Below are 24,865 nucleotides of genomic sequence, written 5' to 3'. Positions count from 1 at the left end.
AGTCGGTTAAGCGTCCAAATTCGGCTCAGGTCATGATCTCGCGGTTCATGGGTTCGAGCCCTGCATAGGGCTCTGTGCTGACAGCTCAGAGCCTGGAGCCCGCTTTGGATTCTATGACTCCCTCTCTGTGTTCCTCCCTCCTCTCTCTGTTCCTCCCACACTCACACACACACTCTCTCAAAAATAAATAAAGCTTAAAAAATTAAAAAAAAAGATTTGGGATAAAATAGGGTTGGTCCAAGGAATATCAAGTCTATGGCAAAACAAGATACTCTTTAATTCCATGGACAATTAAAAGTTCATGAGAGTAAAATAACCATAGGTTTACCATGTGACTCAGATGTGAATACTTAATTTTTTTAAATACCTTTACTGAGATGTAAGTCCTGTACCATATAATCAACCACTTAAAGTGTGCAGTTTAATGGATTTTAGACTTCAGAGTTGGGTCACCATTACCACAGTCAATTTTAGAACATTTTTATCATCCCGAAGAGAAGTCCTGTACCCATTGGCAATTGCTCCCTGTTTTCCTCTGTCCCCTTACCAGTGGCTTGAGGCAACCATTAATCTCTTTTCAGTCTCTAGATTTGCTTCTTGTGGGCATTTCCTGGAAGTGAAATCATTCAGTATGTGGTTTTCTGTGGCTGGCTTCTTTTCCTTAGCACCCGCTAGTTTCCAAAGTTCATCCTTGCTGTGTCATGTATCCGTGTTTCATCTCTTGTCCTGGCTGAACAACAATCCATTATATACGGATAATACCACATTTTATTTATCCATTCACCAGTCGACAGGCATGTGGATGTTACCCCCTTTGGCTGAGAGAGCCGCCATGAGCATTCCTGCACACGTTCTTCTGTGGACATGATGTTGCCGGTTCTCTTGAGTATATACCTAAGAGTAGAATTACTGAGTCACAGGTTAACCGTATGTTTTGAGGAACTGGCAGACTGTTTTCCAAGGTGGCTGCACAATTTTACATTCTCAGCACCCACATGTGAGGGTTCCAGTTTCTCCACAGGTTCACCAACGTTTGTTATGGTCTGTCTTTTTTTTTTTTTTTTTAATTTTTTTTTTCAACGTTTATTTATTTTTGGGACAGAGAGAGACAGAGCATGAACGGGGGAGGGGCAGAGAGAGAGGGAGACACAGAATCGGAAACAGGCTCCAGGCTCCGAGCCATCAGCCCAGAGCCTGACGCGGGGCTCGAACTCACGGACCGCGAGATCGTGACCTGGCTGAAGTCGGACGCTTAACCGACTGCGCCACCCAGGCGCCCCTATGGTCTGTCTTTTTTGATGATAGCTCTCTGCAGTGGGTTGAATGGTGACTCCCAAAAAGATATGTCTACAGCCCATTCCCCTGGAAGCTGTGCAGGTGACCTTATTTGGAAAAAGGGTCTTTGCAGGTGGAATTAAGTGAAGAATCCTGAGGTGAGATCATCCTGGATTTTCCGGGTGGGCCCCATACCCAAGGACAAGTGTCCCTATAAGACAGAAGAGAAGGCCAAGTGAAAACAGAAGCAGAGGTTGGAATTAAGCAGCTGAAGCCAAGAAACACCTGGAGACGTCAGAAGCTGAAAGAGTCAAGGAATTCTCCTTTTGGAACCTTTGCAAGGAGCCTGGCCCCACAGATACCTTGATTTCAGATTTCTGGCCTTCAGAACTGTAAGAATATAAACACCTTTTGTTTTAAGCCACCAAGTGTGTGGTAATTGGTGAGAGCAGCACTGGGAAACTAATACATCAATCTAGTGGTGTCTCTTTTTGGTTTCCATTTGCATTTCCCTGATGACTGTTGATATTGGGAATCATGTTATGGCCTTAATGGCTATTTGTGTATCTTTTTTTTTTTTGGACAAATGTCTATTTAGATCCTTTGCCCTTTTATCTATCTATCTATCTATCTATCTATCTATCTTATTTATTTACATTTATTTTTGATAGAGACAGAGCACAAGTGGGGCAGGGGCAGAGAGAGAAGGAGATAGAAAATGTGAAGCAGGCTCCAGGCTCCGAGCTGTCAGCACAGAGCCCAACATGGGGCTCAAATCCATGAACCAGGAGATCATGACCTGAGCTGCAGTTGGACGCTTAACCGACTGAGCCACCTAGGTGCCCAGATCCTTTGCCCTTTTAAAAATTGGGTTGTCTTTTTATTGTTGAGTTCTAAGAGTTGTTTGTATGTTCTACATACAGGTCTCGTTCCAGAGAGATGATTTATAAAAACTCTCACCCATTCTGTGCGTTATCTTTTGACTCTCTTGATAGTTTCCTTTAAAGCTCAAAAGTCTTTGGGGCACCTAGGTGGTCAGTTGGTTAAGTGTCCATCTTCAGCTCAGGTCATGGTCTCATGGTTCATGTGTTCGAGCGCCGTGTCGGGCTCTGTGCTGACAACTCAGTCTGGAGCCTGCTTTGGATTCTGTGTCTGCCTCTCTCTCTGCCCCTCCCTCTGTCTCAGCCCTATCCCCACTCATGCTCTGTCTCTCTCTCTCTCTCTTTCTCTCTCAAAAATAAATAAACATTAAAAAAATTATTTAAAGCTCAAAAGTCTTTCATTTTGATGAAATCCAGTTCATCTCGTTTTGTTTGTCTTTGATACCACATTGAATAAACTATTGCCCAATCCAAAGTCATGAAGATTTATACTTTTGTTTTCTTCTAAGAGTTTTATAAAAACTTTTAGCTTTTACACCTAGATCTTTGATCCGTTTTGAGTTAATTTTTGCATATGATGCACAGTAGGGATCCAACTTCATTCTTCTGCATGTGAATATCCAGTTGTCCGTGAACAGCTTTACCTAGTAAAGGAAGTACGATACTGATCTAGCTGCGAATATAACTGTAATTGGGAGGAGGGAGGGTGGAGGGTGGGACAGGAAGGATGTCCAGTGAGTGGTAGGTGCTGGGGAAGAAAGGGAGTGAAGTCCTCCTCTTCAGTAGAGGCAAGTCAGTAAATAAAGCCTAAAATAGAAAACTCAAGGAATAGCAACAGAAGCGTTTTATTTGGAAACAAGGAGGGAAATAAAAGAAGTAAAAGAAGTGGAAGTGGTTGCCTCTGATTGATTGATTTGGGCATGGGGGCAGAGAGAGTGTGTCAAAAATCATGCCTGGGGCCCCTGGGCGGCTCAGTTGGTTATGCGTCCGACTCTTGGTTTCACCTCAGGTCATGATCTCACAGCTAATGAGTTTGAGCCCTGAGTCGGGCTCTATGCTGACAGTTCAGAGCCTGGAGGCAGCTTCAGAGTCTGTGTCTCCCTTGCTCTCTGCCCCTCCCCTGCTCATGCTCTGTCTCTCTCCCCTTCAAAAATAAATAAACATTAAAAAATTTTTTTAATCATGCCTAATAACTGTGCATAATTTGATAAAAAAGTAAAACGTAAAAGGGAAAAGCAATAACAGATTCTGAATAAGGAGAGGAGCAGGGAGATGAGCCTACTGGATATTAAACTTGATCATACAGCACAGTAATTAAAATCATGCCATAGTGACATACAGATGGACGGAAAGATGAGCAGAACAGAATATGAAACCCAGAAATTGATTTGGATGCTTAGAAGAATTCATGCATGGTAAAGGTGGTGTTTTATCTTAAATTATTTAAGGGTGTTGGAATAAGTGGATGGCCATTCAGGAGAAAAGTAAAGTTAGATCCATACTTCACACCCGCTTTGAACCAGGAGGACCAAAGACTTAAATAAAATAAAAACCTTCAAAGTACCAAAAGGAAAAAAACGGAGGAAAGACCCGAGAAAGAACGAGAGGGCAGTGGGACGCGTCAGTGCACACCCCCGTAATCCCTACAGCGGGCGGCATAGGACGAATCAGAAACAAGCGTGCAGTTGGGCAAATCTTGTTTAAAACCCCAGAGTTTTCATCGTCTCTCTTCTCAGCCTGTATTTTAGGAACTACTATCTTGAGGTTATGAAACATTTATCTTCTCTTCCAGATAGCCACAGAGATTGAAAAGTTTGTGATAGAATACGCGGGAGGGGTGCCTAGGTGGCTCGGTTGAGCATCAGACACTTGATTTCCTCTTGATTTTGGCTCAGGTCATGCTCTCACAGTTCATGAGATCAAGCCCAGCGTCAGGCTCTGTGCTGATGGCACAGAGCCTGCTTGGGATTCTCTCCCTTCTTCTCTCTCTTTCTCTCTCTCGCTCTTAATCTCTCACTCTCTCTGCCCCTCCCCCTCACATTCTTGCATGCACACATGCTCTCTCTCAAAATAAATAAACATTAAAAAAATAATAAAATGGGGCGCCTGGGTGGCTCAGTCGGTTGGACGTCTGACTTCGGCTCAGGTCATGATCTCACGGTTTGTGAGTTCGAGCCCCACGTTGGGCTCTGTGTCTGACAGCTCGGAGCCTGGAGTCTGCTTGGGATTCTGTGTCTCCCTCTCTCTGTGCCCCTCCCCTGCTCGTGTTCTATCTGTCTCTCTCTCTCTCAAAAATAAAATAAACGTTAAAAAAAATTTTAAATAAATACATAAAATGTGTAGGAGAGGTTTTTTTCTTCTGTTAGATACAAGTTAAATCTAACGTTTTTTATTTATTTTATTTTTAACGTTTATTTATTACAGAGAGACAGAGAGACACAGAGCATGAGCAGGGGAGGGGCAGAGAGAGGGGGAGACACAGAATCCGAAGCAGGCTCCAGGCTCCAAGCTCTCAGACACAGAGCCTGACACGGGGCTCGAATACACAAACCGTGAGATCATGACCTGAGCCGAAGTCGGATGCTTAACTGACTGAGCCACCCAGGCCCCCCAAATCTAACGTTTTTTTTTTTTTTTCCAACGTTTATTTATTTTTGGGACAGAGAGAGACAGAGCATGAACGGGGGAGGGGCAGAGAGAGAGGGAGACACAGAATCGGAAACAGGCTCCAGGCTCTGAGCCATCAGCCCAGAGCCTGACGTGGGGCTCGAACTCACGGACCGCGAGATCCTGACCTGGCTGAAGTCGGACGCTTAACCGACTGCGCCACCCAGGCGCCCCCTTTTTTTTTTTAATGTTTTATATTACAAGTAACTATGTTCTATATCTTTCAAATAAAAATTTCATCATTATTACCTGTGCACCAACAGTTGATACTTCCCTAGCATTTAAAATAGTTATTTCTGGGAGATGGATTTGTTTTGTTTTGTTTTTTCTCACTTAGTGACTTTCTGCACTGCATTATTATGATAACCTTATATCATTTTTATAAAAACACTAAAGACTTTATTCAAAATATAAAATACGTTATCCTATTAAAGGACAAAGAATCCGTACTTAAATCCTTCCATTGTGGATTTTACTTGGGAATACATTTCTTATCCTGACAGCTGATGATAATCCATCGCCTTCTGTATGGAGCGATTAGAAGGAGCAGGCTGGGGAGACGTAGCCCCCGTGAGAGCAGGGCATGTGGTCCTCGTCCTGGTTCCTCGCTGACCGAGCCAGATGGGGGAACCTTAGAGCTGCACGCAGAGTGCTTGGAGTGATGGCTCTCAAGAAGCAGAGGTTGTGTTCTGAATATCCTTGAGCGGCTGGGACGATTTCATTTCTTCTGTTTTTCCTACATTTGGGGTCACTGTGAACCTTGTAGGCAGGCTGTAAATTCACTGAAGCAGAATCGAAGTCTTTATTTACCTTCTCAGGTGACCAGGGCCTGCTGCATTGCCCTGGAGAGTAGCATGCTATCAATGTTTGAAAATTCAGTTTAGTTAATTAGGAGATTTTTCTGGACTAACAGCTGAGCCAAGGTGGGGGCGGGGGGGTGGGGGGAGAAGAGGCCCACACACTTGTGTAGTTGGTATTTTAGGAGCTGTGGCCCAGGTGCTCCCATCAGGCACAAAGTTGAGATCATCAAACTTGCAATTACTTTTTTTTTGAATTATTATTTATTTATTTTTAATTTATATCCAAGTTAGCATATAGAGCAATAATGATTTCGGGAGTAGATTCCAGTGATTCATCCCCTATGTATAACACCCAGTGCTCATCCCAACAAGTGTCCTCCTTAATGCCCCTTACCCATTTAGCCCATCCCCCCTCCCACAACCCCTCCAGCAACCCTCAGTTTGTTCTCTATATTTAAGAGTCTCTTGTGTTTTGTCTCCCTCTCTGTTTTTATATTATTTTTGCTTCCCTTCCCTTATGTTCATCTGTTTTTTTATCTTAAAGTCCTCATATGAGTGAAGTCATATGATACTTGTCTTTCTCCGACTAATTTCGTTTAGCATAATACCGTCTAGTTCCATCCGCGTTGTTGCAAAGTGAACCTTGAACTTTCTGAAAGCTGCTACAGACGTTATCGTCTTTATGCCATTGAAGAACGTATCAGGGAGTGGCTTTCACAGACACTAACCTTGGCCTCTGTCTCCCATGTCTTGCAGGTGTATCATACCTTCTTCTGGCCTCTCGAGTGGACAGTGGCTGGCAGGGACAACAACACTTGCTACGCAAAGATAATTTGCAATAAATTCGACAATGTACGTAATACGCTTGGAGGCTAAAAAGCCGTCATTTTAAACTGTAGCTTTTAGTCTAGGATTGGGTTTGAATCGTCTTTAAAGATGGCTCTCAGGGCAAGGCAGAAATCCTTCAAACGGTTACCCCGTTGATGTATTTGTAGAGGCTGAACAAGTGGCTCACTAATACCTTCAGAAAAACAAAATCACTGAAAGTTGTCTCTTTCCAGCGCTGTCTAATTTGGCAGTGTAGAACCAGAGGATCTATGAAAGTTTTGGTCATCAACGAATAAAATGTAGGATGTGTGTGTTTATGTGCAGTTTATAAGCTGGATGTGTATCAGAAGCATTTAGAAAGCAATGCTTGCATGAAGTGAAAACTTGGTAATTAAAAAAAAAATTTTTTTTAATGTGTATTTATTTTTGAGAGACAGAGCTTGAGAGGGGGTGGAGCAGAGAGAGAGGGAGACACAGAATCCGAAGCAGGCTCCAGGCTCTGAGCCGTCAGCACAGAGTCCGACGTGGGGCTCGAACTCATGAACCGTGACCGAGATCATGACCTGAGCCAAAGTCAGACACTTAACTGACTGAGCCACCCAGGCGCCCCTGAAAACTAGTCAATTAACTGATTCCTAATGAAGGCTTTCATTAAAGAAGAATCTGTCAGGTGGAGAGCCGGCCATTGGAGTTTCTTCCCTGTTAACAGAGATGAGTTAGAATTGATAACTGAAAGCAGTTTATTCACGACTTGTAAATAAAGAAGGCTGAGTGCAGAAGGCAGTAGGACTTGGTCTCTCCCTTTTTAAGAATTTATAATCTTGGAGGGGCGCCTGGGTGGCGCAGTCGGTTAAGCATCCAACTTCAGCCAGGTCACGATCTCGCGGTCCGTGAGTCCGTGAGTTCGAGCCCCGCGTCAGGCTCTGGGCTGATGGCTCAGAGCCTGGAGCCTGTTTCCGATTCTGTGTCTCCCTCTCTCTCTGCCCCTCCCCCGTTCATGCTCTGTCTCTCTCTGTCCCAAAAATAAATAAACGTTGAAAAAAAAAATTTATAATCTTGGGGAGAAAACAAAATTAGATAAATAGGAACAGCAACAAGCGATGTTTGTACGAAGTTTACAAAGTAACCATCATCTTCTTGTTTAAGTCCACGTGTCTGGATCCATCTGGTTCTCAGCATAACAGAAAACAGGTGTCACAGGCTCGTGGCCAGTTCGCATGTGCCCCAGTGCCTGAGGTGAAGTCAGCCAGAACTCCAGAACTTAGTCCCTTGGTCCTTGCAGAGGCGTGCAGGGCGGTGAGGGGGATGCTGGTCAGAACTCTCCAGAAACGCCCCAGGGCTGTGGCACATTCACTGCCGTGCGCCCGGGGGCGGTGGTAGTTGTGTGGTGCTTGTTGTGACTCTGGACGTGAGTGATGGAGCTTACTGTCCTGCCAGCGGTGGGTGGCCTTTCCCAAGGGAGCAGGCAGAGATGGTCTGCACGCGCCACTGCTGCCTACGTGAGTGGGATTGGGGTCATGTTGGTAGAGCCCCTGCTGAAGCCAGGAGCCACCTGTGGTTTCTGACTGCTGGACCTGGGGCAGAATTTCAAGGTCTGTCGACCCCTCTTCGGACGCCTTCTGCTCTGTCCCCTGCCCCTCCTTTTACTCCTTCCCAAATTGCTGTTTCTAGAATATGGCCCTCGTACTTGCTCCCTTACTGTGGCTGTATGGTGAAAATTGTAAACAAGGTTTTCCCTTTCACAGACCTGTCTTCATTTTCATTTATAAGTGGAGATTTCCGTCAGACGTCTCTCGTCACTCTGGGCTGCTCCCCCTTCCCCACTTTGCTGCGCAATGCACCATCTCAGAGATCCCCAGTTCCGTGGGGCCCTGGGAAGTCCACTCCTCACCCCCACTCCCGTGGCCTCTGACGGCCTGCCCCCTGAGAAACGCCGCCTTCTGTGACCATCCACCAGTAGATGTGCAGGAGATCGCATGCTGTTTGCACTTTCTCCGGATGTAGGTGGGCAGAGACCCTTCTGCCTTCTCTCTCCTTATCTGTTGTTCACGGTCACTATTGAAGAGAAGAGTCTGATGAAAAAAACATCGGCCAAAGGACAGTTTGAATCTTGCTTCCTGTCTTGGTGGGTCTGCTCGTGCCCCTCCCTACACTCAGGACTGGGCAAAGCCCTGTGCTGGCCACTCCTTGATCTCCGCTTAGTTATGTTAGGAGCGGGGTAACCTGCTGTCTTAGAATTATTCTAGCATTGGACTTTAATTCAGATTTGTTATGTTGCTGTTTAGCACTATCTCAGCATAATTTGGAAATTTACATCATACTAATGAACTCCTTCATGCAGTGGGTAAATTGCTTGTTCTAGTAAATTTGAGTGCAAATTAACTCTGGATGTGCATTTACTGGCTCATTTAACAGATTCTTACAGTGGTTCAGTTTCATGATAATGTTCTCTGCTCAGTTCAGCATTAGAGTTCTTTTTCTGTAGTAGATGCTGTAAATGTTAACTGTGAACTTGCAATAAATAGATTCCTGTTCAGACCATTAACCTACAGGGCTTCTCTTTCTTATGCTTGCATATTAAAGTATCGGGTGATAGGATTCCATGTTCTTGGACCAAATGCTGGTGAGGTCACCCAAGGATTTGCGGCTGCAATGAAATGTGGGCTCACAAAACAGCTACTCGATGACACCATTGGAATTCATCCCACATGTGGTGAGGTACGGAGATAGGTTTGTGTGTTTATTGATTTCAACTGGTGTCATTTGAAAAACTACTATGAAGCACATTGTCAGAAAGATTTTGTATTAGTAACTGCTTTGCATATTTTAAAGGTTCACGTTGATGTACTATTCACCATGTGCTTTCTTAAAAGCAATACTGAAACATAGATGGCTAAATATAAATGTGTTTGGCATTCTTCCTTTCGAACAGGTGTTTACGACTTTGGAAATCACCAAGTCGTCGGGACTGGACATCACTCAGAAAGGCTGCTGAGGCTAGCCCCGCTGCTGTTCGGTTTTCCTTGTCCCATCCCCATTCCTGTCACAGATAAGAATGCCCTCCCGTACAGTGAATCCGTGCTGATGCACCTGCTCTCTTGCGTGGGACCAGCACAGAGATGGGAAAGACGAGGAGACCGGACAGCAGCGGGCGTGTGCTCCGCGGCCTCGGCTGGCTGGGAGAGGCAGGTAGGCTGCCTCCTTGACGTCTTAGCTCGGAGCCCGATGTGAGGTGAGCTAATGCCGATGGTCTTCCACGTCAGAATCGAGTTTCCCTCTGAGGGACCTTGCAAGCGCACAACGGATCCAAGTTAGCTTTTCCAGGTGGCTGCCGGTTTTATCCCCTGGCTTCGTGGTTCCCGTGAAAGTATCTTCTGAGTTACGAAATGGACTACAACATAGCGAGCCTTCAGTACGTGGGCCTGGGATTCCGCGTGATGGCTGATGGGGGGTGTCCTAGAAATGCCTTTGAGGAGCTGGCTGCGGGGCCTGGGTGCGTTAGTAGAAACTCGTGCCCGCTATGTAGGTTTCAGTCTTACCTACACTTTACCCACCGTCAGACCCCTGCCTTGTGCTTCGCCCTGTCCTGGTTCTCGGTGGCAACAACCTTGGAGTCCTCACTTATTAGCATCTCCTGTCAGAGGCATGCTCTAATTTCTTCTCCACCTTGATCTTAAGAGTAATATTAAAAAGTTTTCAATACTGGATTATGTGAAATATAGCTAATTTGAAACTGTTGAAAAGGATTCAGTCCGTATCTAATTATGGTCAAATGCAGTAAGTGAGTTTGGTGGTAGGAGACTGCATTTGAATCTGCACACCTGGTGGCGTCTAAAAGGCCCTTGAAGTGGGGGCCTATCCAAGGCCCTTGTGGAAAATCTGTTGTTTTCTTGGGGAGCACATCACAGAGTAGCCCAACACAGGGGATGCAGGCAGTGCTCTCTTGAACAGGACGTCAGCCATGAGCCCACTGTCACAGGATTGGACAGTTGTGCATATGTTTTAAAATAAAAATTTTAAGGGGCGCCTGGGTGGCTCAGTCGGTTAAGCGTCCGACTTCAGCCTAGGTCATGATCTCGTTGCTTTTGAATTCGAGCCCTGCGTCGCACTCTGTGCTGACAGCTCAGAGCCTGTAGCCTGCCTCAGATTCCGTGTCTCCCTCTCTCTCTGCCCCTCCCCCGCTCATGCTCTGTCTCTGTCTGTCTCTCTCTCAAAAATAAACATTTGTTAAAAATTTAAAAGAAAAATTTTAAGATGGGAAACACCATGTGTAGATGAACATTTTGACCCCCTCTCTGGAGGCAGGGAGTAGAGAGGGCTGGAGTGAGGACAGGGACCCAATGACCTGACAGAGGATCTGGTCGGTGAGTTGCTTTTTTTTTTTTATTAGGGAGAGAAAGATATAAATATAACTGCCTGTAAAGTAAGGCAGGGTGTCGTCGTTGCTGTAACTGAGGTGGGAATAGCAGTGAAAAGGGGGAAGATGGTATTAATTTCCATTGGAAGTGCGGGTGGGGGGGTTGTTGATTGATCAGAGTTTAATGAAAGCAGCTGGATTTGAACTGAGCCATGAGGGATAAATAGGATGTCAAAGATTTGCAGCAATCTGGAGTGGCTCTGGGTGATGCTTTGGATGGGGTCAATGGAAATTCTAGATAGGTGTTTCGTTACTGTGTTGCTGAGCACCACCTAAGGGTTTGCAGGACCCCAGGTGAAGTGAAACCAGGAAGCGTGGGAGTGGGTTCTGCTTTTCACTGAACGTGGTACAAAAACCCTCAAAGGCCAGGTGAAGTTTTGAACAGGGAACTTTGGGCAAAGCTGAGACCCTGGTGGGCTTTTCCCCACAGTGGGAGGGTGAGCGAAAAACATACTGTGTTTCACAGAAGCAGCAAGGGGGCTTGGCTGTGTTCTTAGGAAAAAGTAAATAGTTCACCCAAAGAATTTTAACCACTGTCCAAGTAACAGACCACTGGGAAGGCTAGTTTTCTTTCCTTTGCACGGAGAAGATTGGGCTTAGATGTAAACCTGTCTGTAATTGCCCCCCCCCCCATACTCTCCAGCCCCCCTTCATCTCTTTCCTGTAATCTCCTTTCCTGGGGGAAAGGTGGGTCATAGATAATGGTGACAGGTTTACCTGGAAGGTAAAACTTGTATGCACCTAGTAACATGCACATGCATACAGATTTGCAAGGAAACATTGACATCTTCTGTCATAGTGGAGATTTTAATATTCCTCAGTAATTAGATCAAACACCAGGAAAGTCCGTAAAAATGTAGATTCGAATAATACAATTAACAAGCTCGGTTTAATGAATTTAGGAAGGAGATCACATTCAACACAAAAACTTACTCATTTCAAGCACACGTTGAATATTTATGAAATTTTCCTGTGCTAGCCTCAACAAATTTCAGAAGACCGGTACTGGGTGAGAAGATTTCAGCTGTGGAACTAACACTATGAACCTAGAGACCTTAAAGTCCATATAGTATGATGGTAAGTGGAGTATGTAGGTTTTGTGACTTGAGAGAGGGGTTAGCGGGAGAGTAAGCTGGAAAGAACTAGGTTAAAAATTTTTTTTTAATGTTTTATTTATCTTAGAAAGAAAAGCAGGGGAGGGACAGAGAAAGAGAGGGAGCCACAGAATCCCAAGCACGCTCCAGGCTCCGAGCTGTCAGCACAGAACCTGATGTGAGGCTCAAACCCCTGAACCGCAAGGTCATGACCTGAGCCAAAGTTGGATGCTTAACCAACTGAGCCACCCAGGCGCCCCTGGAATTCAGAGTTCTTAAAGTGGACTAGTCACATAGCACAGTCATGGTGCAGACCCCAAGTCAGGCGTCAAGTGCATATTGGAAATCTTCATGTCAGGCTATAAGTAGCCTGGTTCATCTTGAGCCACTGCTTCAGGTATATATCATAACATCATTAACTAGTAACTATGCAAATATCCAGGAAGTTAGTTTTCAGGGGTTGGCCAGAGATCACTGCCCTGGCTACAGAGATAAGTAAGAAGTGAGTAAAATAGACCCTCTGCATTGTTTCCTCACAACACCAGAACAGAATATTTCATTGGATAGGATCAACAGCAGATAGATTCCATGGAAGAAAAAAATTAACGACTCAAAGACCTAATGATAGAAACTATCCAAACTGAAGGACAGAAAAAAGACTGGAAAATAATAGAAGACGACTCCGTGAACTCTAGAACAATACCAAGTGGTTTAACATATATAATTAGAGTCCAGGAAAGGGAAAGGAAGCAAAAGTCAGAACAATACTTGGAGAGGAACTTTATAAATTTGATGAAAACTATAAACTCACAAATTCAAGTCTTGTAAACCTAAAGCTTTACACTAAAGGCCTTTTTACCTCAGTCCTTTCTACCTAGTACATCATTCCTGGCTTTGAACAACAAGAAAATTTCAAGGCATACTAAAAGACAACAAAGCTTGAAGAGACCGCTTCGTATGGCAGAGATGTTGTAATTATTACACCAGGACTTGAAGGCAACTATGGTGAATATCCTAGGGGCTGTAATGGAAAAAGTGGACAACATGCAAGAACAGATGAATAGTATAAGCAGAGAGATGGAAACTCTAAGAATCAGAAAGAAATGCTAGAAATCAAAAGCACTAACTGAAATGAGGAAATGCCTTTGATGGGATCATCAGGAGACCGGACATGACCGAAGGGGGAATCAGTGAACCTGAAGATAGGCTGATAGAAACATCCCAAACTGAAACACAGAAAAAAAAGGAATAAGAACACACACACACACACACACACACACACACACACACACACACACACCATCCAAGAATGGTGGGACAGTTTCTAAAGATGTAACATGTAATTTAAACACCAGAAAGAAAAGAAAGAATGGACCAGAAGAAATGTTTGATGTAGTAATAACTGAGAACTTCCCAGAGTCAGTTACAGACACCAGACCACAGATCTAGGAAGCTCAAAGAATACCAAGAAAGATAAGCGTCCCAAAAGCTCTAGCTAGGAAAATCATGTTCAAACTATAGGAAATCAAAGACAGAGAACATCTTGAAATAAGCTGGGGCTGGGGAGACCTGACCTATAGAGAAACAAGGATAAGAATTACAGCAGCCTTTTTGTCAGAAACCATAAAAGCAAGAAGAGAGTGGAGTGAAATATTTTACACATTGAAGGGAAAATCCATCAACTTAAAAATTCCATGTTATGGAAATTATTCTTCAAATATGAAGGAGAAACAAAGAGTTTCTCAGACAATGTCTGAAGTGGCATAGTGTTATTTGAAAGCTAGAAATCTATATTGGAAACTCCAGAACAATCACTAAATTTCAAAAAGAAGTACATAATATGTGAAGAGAAAATTAAATGCAATCACATAAAATGCTCAATTAAAAGTAGAGGAAACCGGGGCGCCTGGGTGCTCAGTCGGTTAAGCATCCCAACTCTTGTTTTCGGCTCAGGTCATGATCGCACGGTTCGTGGGTTCAAGCCCCGCATCAGGCTCTGTGCTGACGGGACAGAGCCTGCTTGGGGTTCTGCCTCCCTCTCTGCCCTTCCCCTGCTTGCTCTCTCTCTCTCTGAAAAATAAATAATTTTAAAAATTAGAGGAAACGGTAAAAAGAAAACATGAATGCAACAAAAACAGTTACAGACGCAGTAGATACGAATCCAATTATATCAGTAACCACTAAAAGTGTGAATGGTACAAACACACTAATTGTAACAGAGTCTGACTCCACTTTTTGATGTTGGCTGACAGCTTCTAAGTGCTACCCCTTGGTTTTTCCCTTATGCCCATATCTGGACAAGCTGTTAAGAAGACCCAGATGTTCTTTCTTGGTTCCCAATGGGAAGTTCAAAACATGCAAGCCCCAGCCCGTGCATGCAAATCCTCACTCCAGTCCACGCCCTAGCCACTCTAAAAATTCCTATCTAATCTCTTTACCTTGCTTTCTCCAGCCATTTTTGGACCAGAGAAGTCTGCCCTGCTCTCCCAGAAAGCCTCACTATGTGAGGAATACACTGTCCTGGCTTTGCTGTCTGCTGGTGAGCGTGCACTTTGAGCTGTGCTGCTTCGTGCTGCATTTGCATGGTTCTGCCGAGCCTCTGTGAAAGATTTAACTGGCCTAACTCAGTTCTGATCTTTGGTATTTAGGGACAGGAGCATAGAAGTGGGACTCTCCTTTAAGTGGCCCTGGGTCATGTGTCATGAGCTGCATCTGTGTGTCTCAGATTGAACCGTATGTCTTGAGCATAAGCTGTAACTGCGTCTAGAGTCAGGGGAGTGACTTTTAACCTGTGGCCACTGGTTGCGTGTCTCAAGCAGGCATCGACCCCAATCCATAGGGTGCTCGGCAGAAAGACTGATATCCTTGGCCCCTCAAGTTGTTGCTTGTGTGAAGGAAGAGCAGTTACTGTGTGGCATGTTGAGGTCACACGCCCCCAAATGCCTTTGTTGCTGGTGCTGCTCCTATGCCTCCATCACCAAAAAGGATCCTAATCTTCAAATTTATAGGGAAAAAAATCACCCATGCCAGGCCTGTGGCACAGCCAAGCAGCTCATTCCACCATGCCCTGTAGGAGGTCCCTAACCCTAGTGATACTGATTTGAGACTCTTTAGAGGATAAAGATGACACCATCACGGAAGGATATCCAGCAACCACTATTAACAAGAAAAGGAATAGAGAGGGAGGGATGGAGGGAGGAAAGAAAGGGAATATAGGGGAAGAACCCAAAACCTCAACCAGAGGCACAAAATTTGAATCAATTGGAAATCTAAACTTTACTAAAATAATTCATGCAACAAAAATATTAAAGGGCACTGATCGACTGCTCTTTCTTTACCATTACAATTCAGTGGCATTAAGTACATTCACAAGGTTGTGCAGCCATCACCACCATCCATTCCAGAACTTTTTCGATCTTCCCAAACTGAAACTCTGTCTCCATTAAATAATAACTCTCCATGTCGCTTTTCTCTGCAGCTCCCGGTGAAGTCTATTCTATTTTTCTGCCTTCATGAATCTGCCTATTTTAGTACCTCAGATAAGCAGAATCGCATAATATTTGTCCTTTTGTGCTTTGGTTTATTTCACTCAGCGTAATGTTTTCAAGGCTCATCTGTTCATAACGTGTCAGAACTTCATTCCTGTTTAGATATGCCTAAATAATACTTCATTGTATAGATATGTTGCTTCTCTGTTCCTCTCTTGATTGACCCTTGAGTTTCCACCTTTTGGATATTGTGATGAGTATTACTATGAACATGGGCATCCAAGTATCTGTTTGAGTCTCTGGTTCAGCATACCTAGGAGTGGAATTGGGGGATCATATGGCAATCTATGTTTCACCTTTGAGAGACTGCCAGCCCGTTTTCCACGATGGCTACCATTGTACATTCCTACAAATGATGCACAAGGACTCCAGTTTCTCAATATCCTCACCAACAAGTGTTATTTTCCCTTTATTTTTTTCTTGTAATAGCCTTCCAAATAGGTGTGAATTGGTATCTTACTGTGGCTTTTATTTGCAGTACTCTAATGATCAAAAAGTTGAATAAGAAAAACATCAGATACAATTGAGGTAAATTCTACAAGACCCTTGACCCAAACTGTCAAGGTATGAAAACAAGGAAAGTCTGAGAAATTATCACAGCCAACAGGAGCCACCTAAGTAAACTTAATGTGGTGTCCTGGATGGGATCTGGAAATAGAAAAAGATGTTAGGTAAAAACTAAAGAACTCTAAATAAAGTATGGAGTTTAGTTAATAACAATGTATCAGTATTGGTCCCTGGACTGTACTGTGTGCCATACTAATAAGGAAACTGGGTGAGGGCGTGGAGGGAAACTCTACTTTCTCCTCCTCCTCCTTCTTTGCAAATCTAAACTGTTTAGAAACCTTTTTCTCAGTGAAAAAGATCCTACAGACATTAAAAAATAGAAATACCTTGAACAATGTTATCCCAGTAATTTCAGCAAATTAGAGAAAATGAACAAGTACCTGAAAAGACACATTACCAAAACTGATTCCAGAAGAAATAGAAAACCTGTCACCATATTCATTAAATAGATCGAATTTATAATTTAAAGACTTCCTACAGTGAAAAATCAAGAAAAATCAAGTTTGCTGTCAAACTCTCAAACATTAAGGAAGAAAAAAACGAATTCTACAAATGTTTCATAAATAGAAGAAGGGGAACACTTCCCAACTCACTTTAGGAATCCAGTGTAACCCTGTTATCAAATACAAATATTTTGGAAGAAAAGATAGCTACAAGCCAGTATTACTCATGAAAGCAACCTTCCTAACAAGATACTATCAAATTGAATCCAACAACATATAAAACGGATGATACATCAGAATCAAGTTTACTCTGGGAATTCAGGATTGGTTTAAGTTATGGGTGGAAAGGAGAAGACAATATAGTTGTCTCAGTGGGTACAGAAGACAGATTTTAATACCTGATTGTGATATTAACTCTCACCAAAAAGGATGAGAAGAAAACATGCTCGAACTAATAAAGAGCCTCTACAAAAGGAAACTGTAGCTAACAACATACTTAATGGTGTACGATGATTGAGAACAAGGCAGGAATGTCAGCATTCACCACTTACATTCAGCCTTGTAGTAGAGGTCCTAGGCAGTGCAATAATGCAAGAGACATAAATAAAAAGCACACAAATTTGAAAGGGAGACATAGACTATGCGTGGTAGCATGATTGTGTATAGAGAAAATCTTTAAAAATTTACAAAAAAAACTACTAGAACTTGAATTAGAAGTCAGAGAATATACAAGGTATATAATAAGATAATATACAAAATCAATCACTTCTAACAACGAAGCACTGTGGATTGAAAATAAGAGCATTAAATCTGAAATACTGCAAAGTAGATCCAATGAAATACATGTAAGACCTGTAGACTGAAACTATAGAACACTGCTAAGAGAAATTAAAAAGATAAATAAATAGAAAATATGCCATTTTCACAACTAGAAGAGTCAGTATTAAGTTATTCCTTTCTCCTTAAACTGATTTTTAGATCCCATGCAACCCCAGTCAAAAATGCCAGCAGATCTGCTGGCAAAAAAAAAAAAAAAAAAAATCTTAATTTTCGTTCATCTGAGAAAGTTTTTATCTCCATCCCTGATGGATATTTTTGCTGTATATAGAATTCTGGATTAATAGTTCTTTTCTGTCAGCGTTTAAAAAATGCTGTGCCAGGGTGCCTGGGTGGCTCAGTCAGTTGAGTATCTGATTTTGGCTCAGGTCATTATCTCACAGTTCATGAGTTCTAGCCCCAAGTTGGGCTCTGTACTGACAGCTCAGAGCCTGGAGCCTGCTTCGGATTCTGTGTCTCCCTCTCTCTCTGCCTCTCCCCCACTCATGCTCCGACTCTCTCTGTCTCTCTCAAAAATAAATAAACATTATAAAAAACTGTTTCTTAAATGCTGTGCCAATTCCTTTGGCTTCTTTGGCTCTAATGACAAATCTGCCATAATTTGAATTGTTGTTCCTCTATAGGTAATGTGTTGATTTTCTGTGGCTGCTTTTAAGGCCTTTCTTTGTCTTTAGTTTTTCACAGTGTGAGTCTGATGCATTTAGGTGTGGATTTCTGTAGTTTAATCTGTTTGGGGTTCACCAAACTTCTTTACTCTGTAGGTTTATGTCTTTTATCAAATTTGGTAAGTTTTCAGCCATTATTTCTTCAAATATATTTTTACCTCTGCATTCATTCTCCTCTACTCTGGGATTCTAATGACACAAATGTTAGATCTCTTATCATTACCCCCACAGTTCCATGGGGCTCTGTTCATTTCTTAAAATCTCTTTTTTCCTCTCAGTTTTTATGTTGGATAATTTCTATTTATCTCTCGTCAAGTTTACAGACTCTTCTGCATAATCTCAATTTTGCTGAGTCCAATAAATTTTTTATTGGTTATTGAATTTTTCTAAAATTTCCATTTCTTCTTCTTTATGTCTTTTGTTTCTTTCCTGAGACTTTCTACCTTTTTTTAGGTTTATTTATTTTGAGAAAGAGGGAGAGAGTGAGTGCAACAAGCAGGGGAGGGGAATCCCAAGCAGGCTCCATGTGGTCAACACAGAGCCCGATGCGGGGCTTGAACTCACGAACTGTGAGATCATGATTGAGCTGAGTTCACGAGCCAGACGCGTAACCGGGCCACCCAGGCGCCCTAGACTTTCTGCCCTTTTATTCATTTGAAGAGTGTTTTCTCTTACTTGTTGGAGATTTTTATAACAGCTGTTTTAACATCTTTGCCAACTATGACTGTCTGTTGTCTCACCATGGGCATCTATTGTCTTTCCTCATGCAAATAGAGATTTTACTGGTTTTTCGTATACCAAGTTATTTTGTATTGTGTCGCAGACATTTTGGGTGTTATGAGTCTCTTGATCTTCTTTAAGTCTTACAGAGAAAGTTGGCCTTTTTTTTTTTAAATTCTGTGGCCCCCGTCTTCTCTGTGTGACTGAGCTGTCCCATAATTCAGTTGTCAACATCAGTAGTGTGCTATAGGGTCATATCCATGAATACACAGTATGGGGATTGAGCCCAGTGGTTTACAAACAACTTTATGGTGTCACTTTCCCATGTTCCTCCCTCTCCATGATCTAGGCAGTATTTTTTGGTTCTCTGGGCCCCCCAGAGTTTTAGGCACCTGCCTAAACTCTCCCTCAGAGTTTTAGGCACCTGCCTTCCCTGCTATTATTGTACCATTGTTGTTGCCATGGGGCAGAGAGAACAGAGAAGAAAACATACCCTCTCAGAGCATTAGGAGACCCCCATCCCCATTCCTCAAGCCAGAAGTAGAAGGGCTTCAGCTAGCTCATTCTCTGTCCTCACCAATACGCACTTCAGCATTTCAGGCTGCACTGAGTCCAGAGTGGAAGCTACCAAATAGAAAAATAGATGGTAAACTCATGGCCAGTTTGGCGTTCCAATTCTTTTTTATTTTCTTCCCCAATTCTCCTGCTACTAGTTACTTTCCAGAGGCTTCACTGCTATTCTGAATTCAGTCCAGATGTTATACCTGCATTCAGTGGGAGAGACAGGATGGAGAATGCTAGTTTTTTTCTTGCCTGAAACTAGAACTTCCCACCAGCCTTTTTTTATTATTCTATTTTAAATAAATTGTGAAAAACAAATAATACAATTACAAAATGGGCAGAGGACCTGAATAGACACGTTTCCAAAGAAGACATACAGATGGCCAACAGACACATGAGAAGATGTTTGATATTATTCAGTATTATTTCAGGGAAATGCAAATAAGGGCCATGATGAGATATCACCTTACATATGTCGGAATGGCTGGTGTCAAAAAGACAAGACATAGTAAGTGCTGGCGAGGATGTTGAGAAAATCTCATGCACGATTGGTGGGAATGTAAACTGGCGTGACCACTGTGGAAAACTCAATGAAGATTCCTCAAAAAATTAAAAATAGAATACTACATGATCCAATAATCCCACTACTAGGTATTCATCCAAAGAAAACAAAAACACTAATTTGAAAAGATGCATGCACCCACTATGTTTATAGCAGTATTATTTATAGTAGCCAAGATATGGAAACAACCCAAGTGTCCGCGGATTGAAGAATGGATAAAGATATAGTGTGTGTATACACACACACACATTATGGAATATTACTCAGCCATAAGAAAAAATCAGATTTTTCCCTTTGCAACAATATGGACCTAGAGGCTATTATACTAAGTGAAGTAAATCAGACACAGAAAGACAAATGCCATGTTATTTCACTTATATGTAGAATGTAAACAACAAAACAAATGAACAAACGATAAAAAAACAAAAACAGAAACCCATAAATACAGAGGACAAACTGATGGTCGCCAGAGGAGAGGAAGGCAAAGGGGGGATGGGCAAAATGGGTGAAGAGGAGTGGGAAGTACAGGCTTCCAGTTATAGAATGAATAAATCAGGGGCTCGGTTGGGCTTCCAACTTGGGCTCAGGACATGATCTCAGGGTCTGTGGGTTTGAGCCCCGCGTTGGGCTCTGTGCTGACAGCTCAGAGCCTGGATACTGCTTCAGATTCTGTGTCTCCCCCTCTCTCTGCCCCTCCCCTGCTTGCTCTCTGTCTCTCTTTCTCTCTCAAAAATAAACATTAAAAATTTTTTTTAAACAATGAATAAATCACATAGGTGAAAGGTACAGCAAAGGGGATAGAGTCAATGCTATTGTAATAGTCTTGTATGATGACAGATGGTAGCTACCTTGTGGCTGAGCAGAGCCTAACACACAGTCAAATTACCATGTTGTTTGCCTGAAACTAATGTCACATTGTGTGTTACACCTCAGTGCAAAATGAAAGACAAAAGAGAAAAAAATAAAGTTCATACAGATTAAACAGACTCATGTATCATTTGGAAAAGATAAATACAAACAAAAAAATAAACTGAAAACTGAATTTAAAATTTATTTGGAGATGCAGTGAATCTCCAGATAGCTAAAACTACCTTCGAAAATAGAAGTTGGCGGACTTACATTACCTCATTTCTTTACATACTGTAACACTGCAGTAGCCAAAACAGTGTGGTATTGTCCTAAGGATAGGTAAAGAGGTCATTGGAGCAGAGCACAGTCCAGAAGTAGACCCACATATAATGGTCAGTTGACCTTTGACATCTATGACAAAATGGTAATCATTTCAACAAAATGAAAGGTGTTGCTGCAACAACTGAGTGTCCGTAAGTGGAAAGTAATGAACTTTGGCCTTCTCAAATCGCAAACAAAAATCAACTAAAATGGATCGTAATAAAAGTGAAAACCGTAAAAGTTCTAGAAGGAATCATCGGGTGAAAACCTCATGATCTCGAGGCAGACAAAGATTTCTTAGCTTTCAGAAAGTATGAACCATAAAAGAAAATAGGGATAAATTGTCCTTGATCCAAATTTAAAACCTCCATCGTTGAAGAAGTAAAATGAGAGCCCCTAGTGAGTACAAAAATGCACATATCCAACCGAGGACTTGTACTCAGAATATAGAAAGTTTCCTTACAGGTTAATAAGAAAAACAACCCGATAAAAAATGGGCAAAAGATTGGAGCAGAAATTCTTCACACCTGGCCAACAAAAACACTTGACAAAAAAACAAACAAACAAAACCTAAGAACTTGCTCGGCATCAGTGTGATAGGGAAATGCAAGTGAAAATCACTGCACGCCCACGAGGATGGCTATAGTTGATACTGACAAAACCAAATGTTGGTGCAGATGCGGAGCAACAGGAACTCTCAGGCATCTTTGGTAGGGACTGTGGAATGGTTGCACTACTTTGGAAGACAGTTTGGCGGTTCCTAAGTCACATCCCCACCGTGATGTCCCGGCAATTCATCTCCAGGGTGTCACACGAAAACTCGTGTGTGAAATTCACAGCAGCTTTATTCGTAATAGCATGAAATTGTCAAAAACCTACGTCTCCATCAAAAGATGAATGGATAAACAAATTGTAGGATACACAGACAACAACAAAAAAATGAATGAACCGCTGACAAATGCAACAGCATAGATAAATCTCAAGATCATTATGTTGAGCAAAAGAAGCCAGGCTGAAAAGAATACACATTACTTGTGTGTGTTCTACTTGTGTATGAAATTCTAGAAAAGGCCAATCTACTCTACAGTAGTAAACAGCGATCCTTGGCTGCCTGGCGGTGAGAGAGTTAGATATTGGGAAGGGATACAGGGGACTTCTTGGAGTAATGGTTAAGTTCGAGATCTTGATTGTGGTGGTGGCTACAGGATCGCATGAAGTCATCAGCTCATCAATCAATCACAAGTCAAACTGAATACTTAAATGGGTGCACATTTGCTGCATGTAAATTATACTTCAAAATTGTTTTTTTTCAATGCTCAAATGTTTATTGACCATTTCCTAAGTGGTAGGAACTGGTTGGTTGAGAAGAATGACTGTAGCAAGAGGAATTGGGGGTGTCTCGAATGTTTCTGGCTGAAGTGGTTGAGAAAAGGGTGAATTAAGAGAGGTAAGGATCCAGGTAGAGGGGCAGGTCTGATGAGTGTGTGTGTGTGTGTGTGTGTGTGTGTGTGTGTGTGTGTGTGTGACAGAGAGAGAGAGAGAGAGAGAGAGAGATCTGAGTTGGCATCTGTTGGCCTCAGAATTTACCCCTTAGAAGATTGGCAATTTTATGAACTCTCCTGCTCAATAATGTATGCTATTAGCACTGACAGACTGCCTGGTGTTTGATTATTTGCTCCCCCACGTGAACAGCTTCTGGAAAAGGCCACGTGCCATCATCAGTGCCCCGATCTAGTGGCTGTGTTACTTCTGCTATTTACACTACCAGCTTAGAGCTCCTATGGATTGAACCAGGCTACCCATACCCCAGGTCACCCAGATTTCTCTACTCATTCCACATTTCCCCCAAATTCAAAGATGATACGTGACTGTCACAGTTTGGGGAGCAATGAACTTGGCTTCAGTTCTCTTTTGCCAAACCACCTGCCAAATAAGTGGGGACAAAAAAACTGAAATTTATTGTGGCTTTCCCAGGAAGACGTTTCTACCTCGGGGATGAATGCAGGATGGCAGTTTTGTACTTGTTGGCTCGGTGATGTAAATCTTCGGGTGAAATCACGGCTGGTTGTTAGCAAAGCTGTGCAGATCGAGTGGGCCGTGTAAGTAAGCGCCCTCAGTGCACCCACTCGTGGCAAACGTGCTGTGACTCTATTGCCCCAAATTGCCTTCTTCAAACACAACTGTTCCCTCAGTATGTTTTCTCTGTGTGATATTAATGACCGTAGACTATTGAATCAGCGCTTCCCTGGAGGTTGGCTGATTATACTAGGTGGGGAATGTTCTCTGCACTGTTTATCTTGCCTTCCTCCCCTTCTAAGGCAAAAGCCCCCATCATAGAAGGCTATGATGACTTTGGCATGCATATGGCGCCTTCAACTTAAAGCCAATGAGCTCATTCACTCTCACTGACAGCCATTAGCTTGTCTCATGGACTTGGCAGGTTCAGTGAGCTGGGTAACTCCTACAGTGCCATTAAATCACGCTTGCTTGTTCAGCCTGTGTGGGACACGCTGGGGTTAGACCCAGCATTGCATGGGAGTCATGTGGTCTCTTCCCTCAAAGAGTTTACAGTTGAGTGGGAACACCACACACAGAGAACTAGTCAAGTATACACATCTTTTTTGTCACCTACAGGGAAGAGAATGACTATTGAATTCTCCAGTAAGCTAGACTGATGTTTGGGTCATACATTTATTTAATTAACTTAATCATCTCAGTTATAAGCATAGACGAGGAAGCTGTGTCGACGGGGATAGTGACCTGTGGAGCCAGGTTTCATAGGTAAGCTTGCTGACTCCAAACACATTGTTTTTCCACTGCCTCAAGGCCGCAGGGAAGAATGCTAATAAATTCATGGATCAGGGCTCTGTTGATGTTTAATGTGACTGGGACGTTTTACCTTTGGTGGGGAGGGGCATAACTTGTCTGCTATCTTCCACTCATTAAAACTGCCATAAAAAAATAGCATATGCATTTAAAAGCAGGGAGCCATCCTCACATAGAATTTCTTCTACTGATGGAAATTTTAGCATCTCTGGGTGATCGGGGACCATGCTGTGGTTGTCCAAGCGGTTCAGACAACGCCCTCAGCCATAAATGCTGCTTATAGCCATCAACGTAAAGCCCTGGGGCTCAGGCTGTTCCCCAGCCAAAATAAATACGGCTTATTTGGGACAAGAGAAGTTTGCCTCATCTGCTCTTGAGTGATTTCACGCTGCAGGCTGCTGTTTGGCTCCATATGCCTCTCTAGGGAACTCTTGGACCTCAAATCGCTCCCCTGCTCCTCTCTGCCTAGCTCTCTGGACCACCTGTCCACCGCCTCCTAGGCCACACACCTCCCAGATGAGGCCTTGGGACTCACATTTACATATTTTGATTTCTAGGAAGTTAAACCATTTTATTATTTTTTTAAGTTTATTTATCTATTTTGAGAGAAAGAAAGAGCATGCAGGAGCAGGGAAGGGGCAGAGAGAGAGAGAGAGAGAGAGAGAGAGAGACTCCCAAGCAGGTTCCAGGCTGACATTGCAGAGCCCGACGCAGGGCTCAATCCCACGAACTGTGAGATCATGACCTGAGCTGAAACCAAGAGCTGGATGCCTCACCGACTGAGCCACCCAGGGGCCCCATCTAAGAATGTAACCCATTATCATTCATACTGCAAAAAACCAACTGAGTTTTATCTATCTGGAGAAATTTTTTTTTTTTAAAGAATTTTTTTTTTCAACGTTTTTATTTATTTTTGGGACAGAGAGAGACAGAGCATGAACGGGGGAGGGGCAGAGAGAGAGGGAGACACAGAATCGGAAACAGGCTCCAGGCTCCGAGCCACC

General features: G+C 42.9%; 1 protein-coding gene across 1 annotated transcript in view; it reads left to right on the top strand.

Annotated features, from left to right (window-relative positions):
* The window catches only part of TXNRD3 (thioredoxin reductase 3), a gene marked incomplete at its 5' end in the record, with an annotated part of 68,299 nt that extends 58,141 nt beyond the window's left edge, over window positions 1-10,158 (top strand). The window contains 3 exons of the mRNA XM_086682329.1: window positions 6,380-6,475; window positions 9,035-9,169; window positions 9,384-10,158. Of these exons, the coding sequence (XP_086538455.1) occupies window positions 6,380-6,475; window positions 9,035-9,169; window positions 9,384-9,452 (300 nt within the window). The remainder of the gene's footprint in view (window positions 1-6,379; window positions 6,476-9,034; window positions 9,170-9,383) is intronic.
* Between the last annotated feature and the right edge of the window lie 14,707 nt (window positions 10,159-24,865).

This window comes from Puma concolor, chromosome A2 (assembly GCF_028749965.1).
Source record: "Puma concolor isolate L17-30 chromosome A2, mPumCon1.1.hap2, whole genome shotgun sequence".
NCBI lineage: Eukaryota > Metazoa > Chordata > Mammalia > Carnivora > Felidae > Puma > Puma concolor.
The sequence above is the reverse complement of the archived record's forward strand: the minus strand, read 5'-3'. Positions and strand labels throughout refer to the sequence as shown.